Here is an 8105-nt window from a genome sequence, read left to right on the forward strand (position 1 = left end):
AAAGATCCTCTTTTCCTAGGACTAGTAGTGAACAGCATCAACCTCAATGACAGCAAAAAATCAGGGAAGTGTCTGAAGAGTGTCAGAGCCCTGCACAGTGAGGTGTCATGTGGGGTATTCTTCCTAATGCCATCTTCTCTACTCCAATATTTGCTCTCATGGTCACTTTATAAACTGGGGGCAAACATCCAAATGGCATATACCTTTCACAGAGGCTCAGAGGCAACTCAGAATCACAGGCTTCAGAAGTGTGACATGAAACAGGACTTCCAGCTGGACTCCTAGTGGCCAATGGAAGTGTGGTGACAGCCATGTCCACCGACTAGCTACACTTTCTCTTCTACCTGAACCATAGATGCCCATGGATCTGTCATTTTACCATCACAGAGCCTACTTTTCCCAGTGACAAGTTGACTGGTAGGTTCTGAGTGATTTCTGGGACTCAGCACTTTTTGATAATCCTAAATAAGTGTTAAAACTGCATAGAAACTTAAAAAATATCTCAAAATGTAGCTATAAAACCCATTTTGAAACAGGAGGCAATGCTTAGTGATTTCCTAGATGCTTCCTTGATTATCAACTTACAATGGTACGGCATTGCCCAAGTAGAAGTCCAAACTTACTGGCATACCCTGTGGGAACAAAGTCTTCAAATCCAGTGTGACCTACTTCTGCAGTCTCTCAGAACTCTATTCCACAAACCAGGCTCTAATAAGACATGCATTTCCTATTTCCTTATACATCAGCCTCTTTAATCAGGAATGGCCTGATCCTCTGAAATCTAAAAAGTTTCTATTAATCATTCAGATGCCACTCAGCTGTTGCCTGCTCAGTAAAGTTTTACTTTCTTTTCCCCAAATGGTTATCATTCTTTGCATGATAATAATATACTTTAATAAAACATGAAAAATGGTCCCCTTCCTTCCTGTCTCTCTCTTTTGTTCTCTCTCCCCCTACCCTCTCTCTCAAAAGAGTCAAGACAAACAAAATTTGGGGGGCCATAACAGAAACTTAACAGAAAATTTGAAAAGTGAAATTGTGGATAATGAGGTACCACTGTACATATAGTCAGCTAGCTTTAACCTCAAAGACCATTCTCTGGAATCAAGTAAAGTCCCAGAATCAAGAGCTGGGGGAATGAGAGGAGAAAAAAATGATAAAAGAGCAAGAAAGCAAAAGGAAGAACAAGAGCCAGCAAGAGAGAGAGAGAGAGAGAGAGAGAGAGAGAGAGAGAGAGAGAGAGATTGAGATACTCGTGTGACTACTTGAAAATGACACAGTGTAGATGTGCTATGCTAAGAGATTTTATAGGAATAAAATCTTTCTTTCTGCTACTACTTTTGGCAGATGTGAATAGCAAAGAAATGCAAAGTGGAAACCAGACCTCTGTGCTGCACTTCATTTTGGTGGGCCTGTACCACCCACCGCAGCTGGGGGTATTGCTCTTCCTCACTTTCCTTGTCATCTACCTCCTCACCGTGTCTGGCAATGGGCTCATCATCCTCACTGTCTTGGTGGATGTCCGGCTCCACCGCCCCATGTACTGGTTTCTATGTCACCTCTCCTTCTTGGACATGACCATTTCCTCTGCTATTGTCCCCAAGATGCTGGCTGGCTTTCTCTTGGATAGTAGGGCAATCTCCTTTGGGGGCTGTGTAATCCAACTCTTTTCTTTCCATTTCCTGGGCTGCACTGAATGCTTCCTTTACACACTCATGGCTTATGACAGGTTCCTGGCCATTTGCAAATCTTTACACTATGCTACCATCATGACCCAGAGTGTCTGCAACTACCTGGCTTTTGGCACTTGGCTGGGAGGGACCATCCATTCACTTTTCCAAACAAGTTTCATATTCCGGCTACCCTTCTGTGGCCCAAACCGAGTTGACTGTTTCTTCTGTGACATCCCTGCCATGCTGCGTCTAGCCTGTGCTGACACCACCATCAATGAGCTGGTCACCTTTGTGGACATTGGCTTCCTGGCCCTCACATGCTTTATGCTCATTCTCACATCCTATGGCTACATTGTGGCTGCGATCCTGAGAATCCAGTCAGCAGATGGGCGTCGCAATGCCTTCTCCACCTGCGCAGCCCACCTCACTGTGGTCATTGTTTACTATGTGCCCTGCACCTTCATTTATCTGCGGCCTCGATCACAGGAACCCCTGGATGGGGTGGTAGCTGTCTTTTACACCGTCATCACTCCCCTGCTCAACCCCATCATCTACACCCTCCGCAACAAAGAGATGAAAGCAGCTTTACGGAGGCTGGGAGGCCTCAAGGAAGTGCAGCCTCACTGACCTCACCCTGCACAGATGTGGGGCAGATACAGAAATTCAAGGCAAGGATTGGACACCAAGTAATTGGGAAGATATAAGACAGAATGAGAAAGAAGGATTCACACAGAGAGTAAAGGCCTCTTAGGTAGGGAGGCTAAAGTTGGAAAATTCCACATTGTAACTGTTCTCAAATAGGACTTTCTATGTCTCCCTTCATTACCACTGAAAACTTTGTTAACAAAGGTATCAGCTTGAAGGAAAGATCCAAGATAAGAAAACTTCAACACAAAAGTTCCATCTCTGTGGCATCCATTTACATGTACATGATAGCTTCTAATCCCTGTGTTGATCCTAATAATCTCCATGCAAATCATTTGATTTGAACTTGACAACAATTCTGTGACATAGGTATCATTATTCTCATGAAACTGTGGAGAAATTGAAATTCAAGGAAGTAAGTTGATTTTCCAGATTTCCTTCTCTCTTCCTTTTAGCTTAACATAGGAGATAAACTTGTACTTCAACTTGAGGAAGCAATTTCACCTTAATATGAGGGAGTCTTTACATGTGCAATATGCCATAACCTGAATATATCTAATCTTCTAAGCTTGAACAAAGCTTCACTTTGATAAAAATGATATAGATATATCAAGGATAACCTTCCTTGCTCTGCAAATATAAACCAGGCCTTCCTGCACTTCCAGGGATGTTAATGAAGCAGATCTTCTAAGATGGTAGGCTAGTATATATGCTGGCATACTTCTGCATTTGTTACATAGTTTGGGGGTATGAGTGTAGGGTAGGGTGCCACAGGCCATGTATCTGGTTACAAGATAATCAAAATAATAATAATCAAACTCATCTGAAGTACACCTAGATATATTTCTTCTAAGAATGTTGTCAGCATCTTAGTGGTAGTCCTTCACTCTTAGGACACCCTAAGTGCTAGAGATGCTTCTGTTGATGTTGCAAAAGTTCATGGGCAAATACAGCCCAAGAGAATCAGTATCTTCTACAGACTCAGTTTCATTTGTTAAAAAATATAATAGAGAATTATTGATTGCTATGCACCAGAAACTTTCTAAGAAGAAATGTGTGTTATCAGGGAATTCCCTCTCTATCTGTTTTAACAACAGAAATGCAAGTTTAAACATAAAAATATGCAAGAAGAGTCAATTCAGTTCAACTTATCACAAATGAATTCAGTTTAAATCCAAAATAGTGACATTGTAGTCCATTCCAAATAAATTTCTAATCTTGAGAAAAATTCATTTACATAGGAAGCAAAGAGATAAAATACATGACCAAAAAATTAATAAGAAGCTGTTGATATAATTAAGTATCCAGTACATATTGTTCTGGAAAAGAAGAGATAAAGATATCACTAGGCCTGGAATTTATCAAGCTAGTTACTTGGAAAAATGTAAGATTGTAAATGTAAGAAATGTGAGGTTTGTAAGTCTTGTAAGACCTTCATAGGAAACAAGCACATAGAATTCTTCATATGATAACAAGACTATAATCTATAATGTTCTTTCATTTACTGTCTTTTTGGGAATTAATGTAAAGTTTATGTTAATTTAATGGACAAATTTTTTAAAAAAATTCAATCTTTGAAGTATTTTACAAAGTCAATTCTGAGACAGATATTAGTAAAACTTTTTGTTTTAAATATAAATATAAATTTGTCGGGCCTCTGGCAAGATAAAATCTTTTATAAAGGCAAAAGAATTAGAGTTGTCAACAGATCTTCAACGGAGCATACAAAGTGGCCAACACACAAAGCAAACCATCCATATAACAACATGTTTCACAAAATTCAGTGAAACAAAATGTGACTGAATAATTTTATATTCTGTCAATGAATCCTTCAGAGAAGAAGGCCACATGATAGCAATGTTCAACACATGAACTACTTAAGGAATTTTTTATTTATCAGCCTTCTGATGCAATCTACTAAAGAATGAACCTTAGTCAACCAAGTGATAACTGGGAGAACTTCAGCAAAAAGATAATGAATAGTTTAATTTACAAAAAATATACACCCAAGACTAAAACAATCATAGGAAGAAAATTAAAGATTAATTTACAAATGTTTTATGTTCTGATGAAGTGGAAATATTTCAAGTAAAAAATGAGAGAAATGAGCCAGGCGTGATAGCACACACCCATAATCCTTGAAACCCAGGAGGCTACATTATTGAACCACCAATCACAATATCCACATTTTAAACCTAAGGACAGTAGGAACAGAGAAATCAATCGTTATCCGTATCTTTCAGCTACTCAAATAAACATAGCTTCCTCTACTTATACTGTTCTATCTCAAAAGTGCTAATGAGAAAATAGAGAAATGTGTTTCTTTCTCTGTGTTCCCCATGGGGAGACAGGACACATAGATCACAAAAAAATTCCAAAGCAGAACATGATTAGGTAATTATTAATAATTATCAAGATTTCTGTTAGGCTTCAGGAATTAATAAATTAGTGTGAGGGAAAACATTTATAAGGGCTCCCTTAGGAATTAAGTTTCAAAATGAAACCTAGAGAATACATTTGGGGAGGTAGATATTAAAGCATTTCATTTATGTTTATCATGGAATGCTATGATGGGATCAGAGAGAGATTGTGGCATATAGAGGAGAAAATGAATGAACAAATAGCATTCTTGGGTAAGAAAAGTTTCTTTAGGGGACTTCAGGAGAAAGATTTTTATGATAAAAGAAATAGTTTATAGGTATTTTCAAAATTTCACAAATAGATGCACTCTGTGTTATAGGTGCAGAGTTATAGAAAATAATATTCCTACAAGATATCCCCCTGAGAGAAACGGAGGAATAGTATGGTTCCAGAGGAGGGAGGGAAATTAGACAAACATTAAACCTCTCCCAGTATATCCTTTCCAGTAACATTGGGCAAACTCTCATTCTTTCCTGGGTTCACCACCAGCATCTCCACCAAAAGCAAACATTCACCCCTTCCCAACCACAATGGGTCTTGAAGGGAGGAGGTGGACACTGAAACAACTGGGCCCTGGACTTTTACCCTTTCCCATTGCCCATGAATCCTGGAAGGCGAAAAGCAAATAGTGAAGCTCTGGATATCAAAAGGTCCCAGAGGAAGGAAGATAAGTAGTGAACACCGAGTTCTGAGCTTTTCTCAGTGACAATGAGTCTCAAACTTTTTACAACTGCCTTCCTGGTTAAAATTTTAACTTGCACAACTAGGTCTCGGACTGTCCAAACTATATGTCCACAGTCTCCAATGATTAATTCACCCTCATTGTAAACTATAAAACTCAGACTCCTTCGTAACCCAAGGGCCATTTCCGTACCCAGAAATGAGCCCTCCCATGCCTCTGCTGCAGAATAAAAGAAAAGCTTGCTGATCCCCTTGAGATCTGATTCAGTCCCGGTTATTTGTATTTTCATTATGGTGCTGAAACCATATTGGTTAGTTTTGCTTACAATAGGCAATGCAGATCAGTAAAGAATCATTTACTATATTAGGGAGTAAGTAAGAGAATGCACATAAAATGCCATTGTGAAAATCTAGGCATAAAATAAACAAAGGCAGGTAGGCATGGTGGCCCACACATAATCCCAGATACTTGAAAGGCTGAGGCCGAAAGATTTTTCAAGGATAATATGGGCAACTTAGCAAGTCCCTATTCCAAAATAAAAAAATAAAAATATAAAAAGAGGTAGGGATGTAGCTCAGTGTTATAGCACCCCTAGGTTCAATCCCCAGCACCAAATAAATAAACAAACATAGGCTGTGCTAGGTAAAATTCATGGGCACTGAAGACACAACTGGGGTGGGGGGGGGAGTTTAAAGAAAATTTTCACATAATACAACATCTAATTAGGCTTAGGAGGTAAAGAACGGAATGAATCAAAGAGAAATCTTGTGGCCTAAAAGAAAGGTACAACAAGAAAGAAATAGGAAAACAATTCCCAAAAATTTCAGACAAAGCTTTACAGGAAGAGCATGAAATGTACTGAACAAATTGTTCTGGTAATTATTCAGTCTACTCTCCAGGGCTTCATTGTCATACACTTGAGGGTTGTGGGCAACTGAAATTGCAGAGAACTCCCTCTGTGTGAGGGTTAGGTGGGGATGCTATGTTCCTGGATGATGCAATAGCACTCAACATCTAGCCAAAGCTCTCCCAGAGTGAGATGAAACTCCCAGATGACAATGATAAGAACCTGGCTTGTGCACATCAAAAGCATGACTGAATAAATTAGGAGGGCAGAGGCATCACAATTCTAGAATATATACCAAAAAAAAGGATATACTCAATGAAAGCAGGACTTATAATACTTTTTCTTATAGCCGTAATTTAGGGATTATCTTTCTGAAAATAATCCTTTCAGTCCATTATGTGTTTCACAAGGAGTTCAGATTATTCTTTGAAAGATTTATTCTGAAAGAACAGGCAACAAGAAAACAGAAGAATAAGGCAAAACTTCAACTGAATTCTATCTTTTTCTCACTTATGGGAGAAACCACCATGGCATCGCTAGATGGATAATGATATTAGGGGAAAGGTAAACAACTATTTACTCTATTAACTCAGTTTTGTTGCAGAGGTTAAGTACCTACTCTGTATGTGAGAAGATGGAAGTGAAGACAGAGTACCCTAACCAGACTGTGGTGAGCCACTTCTTCCTGGAGGGTCTGAGGTTCACAGCTGAACATCCTAGCCTCTTCTTCCTCCTCTTCCTCCTCATCTACAGCATCACCATGATGGGAAATCTCCTCATTCTCATAACTGTGGGCTGTGATCCTCAACTCCGTTCCCCTATGTATCACTTCCTGGGCCACCTGTCCTTCCTGGATGCGTGTTTGTCTACCGTGACAGTACCCAAGGTCATGGCTGGCCTGCTGACTCTGGATGGGAAGCTGATCTTCTTTGAGGGCTGCACTATACAGCTTTACTGCTTCCATTTCCTAGCCAGCAGTGAGTGCTTCCTGTACACAGTCATGGCCTATGACCGTTACCTGGCTATCTGTCAACCCCTGCACTACCCAGTGGCCATGAACAGGCGGATGTGCGCAGGGCTGGCTGGGATCACTTGGGCAACAGGTGCTGTGCACTCTGCAGTCCATACCTCTCTCACCTTCCACCTGCCATACTGTGGGCCTCACCACATAGCCTATTTCTTCTGTGACATTCCCCCTGTGCTGAAGCTGGCCTGTGCAGACACCACCACTAATGAGCTTGTCATGCTTGCCAACATTGGCATTGTGGCCGCAGGTTGCCTGATCCTCATCGTCATATCTTACGTCTTCATCGCGGCAGCTGTGCTGCGCATGCGCACAGCCGAGGGCCGGCAGCGGGCCTGCTCCACGTGCACCGCCCACCTCACCGTGGTGCTCCTGTACTATATGCCGCCTGTCTGCATCTACCTGCAGCCAAGCTCCAGTGGGATAGGAGCTGGGGCGCCTGCTGTCTTCTACACAATAGTCACTCCCATGCTCAACTCTTTCATTTACACTCTGCGGAACAAAGAAGTGAAGCGGGCCCTCCGCAGACTGCTCTGGCGTGGTTCCCTGGAGTATCCAGCAAGGGGCCCACCCCAGTAAGCAGAGCTGTCTTGCCCCGGACTTGCTTGCCAGGAAAACAGTTATTCAAGTGTCAAAATGAGCAGGGAAACTCATTTGAGCCAAAATCAGAATAACTGAGTTTCGGTCAGCCGCGTTTTCCCTGCTTTGGCCTCAATGTCACTGTCATAAACTTATCACCCATTAAATGAAAGAATTAGATTTAGTTGGTGTTTAGACTCTCTCAGAAATCTAAGCTCCACGACTCAAAGGTAC

General features: G+C 41.0%; 2 protein-coding genes across 2 annotated transcripts; both read left to right on the forward strand.

The window, feature by feature from the left end:
- The first annotated feature begins 1334 nt into the window (after positions 1-1334).
- On the forward strand, positions 1335-2300 carry LOC124088908 (olfactory receptor 10G6). The gene has a single exon (XM_046438714.1). The coding sequence runs from the start codon at positions 1365-1367 to the stop codon at positions 2298-2300; it is 936 nt and encodes a 311-aa protein (XP_046294670.1). The 5' UTR covers positions 1335-1364.
- Positions 2301-6881: 4581 nt separating this feature from the next.
- On the forward strand, positions 6882-7871 carry LOC124088819 (olfactory receptor 10S1). Its single transcript, XM_046438597.1, has one exon. It carries the CDS (start codon positions 6903-6905, stop codon positions 7869-7871), a length of 969 nt encoding a protein of 322 aa, XP_046294553.1. The 5' UTR covers positions 6882-6902.
- Positions 7872-8105: the final 234 nt, after the last annotated feature.

Source organism: Marmota monax, unplaced genomic scaffold, assembly GCF_021218885.2.
Source record: "Marmota monax isolate L192 unplaced genomic scaffold, Marmota_monax_Labrador192_F-V1.1 WCK01_AAM20220418_F8-fsc00081, whole genome shotgun sequence".
Classification (NCBI taxonomy): Eukaryota; Metazoa; Chordata; class Mammalia; order Rodentia; family Sciuridae; genus Marmota; species Marmota monax.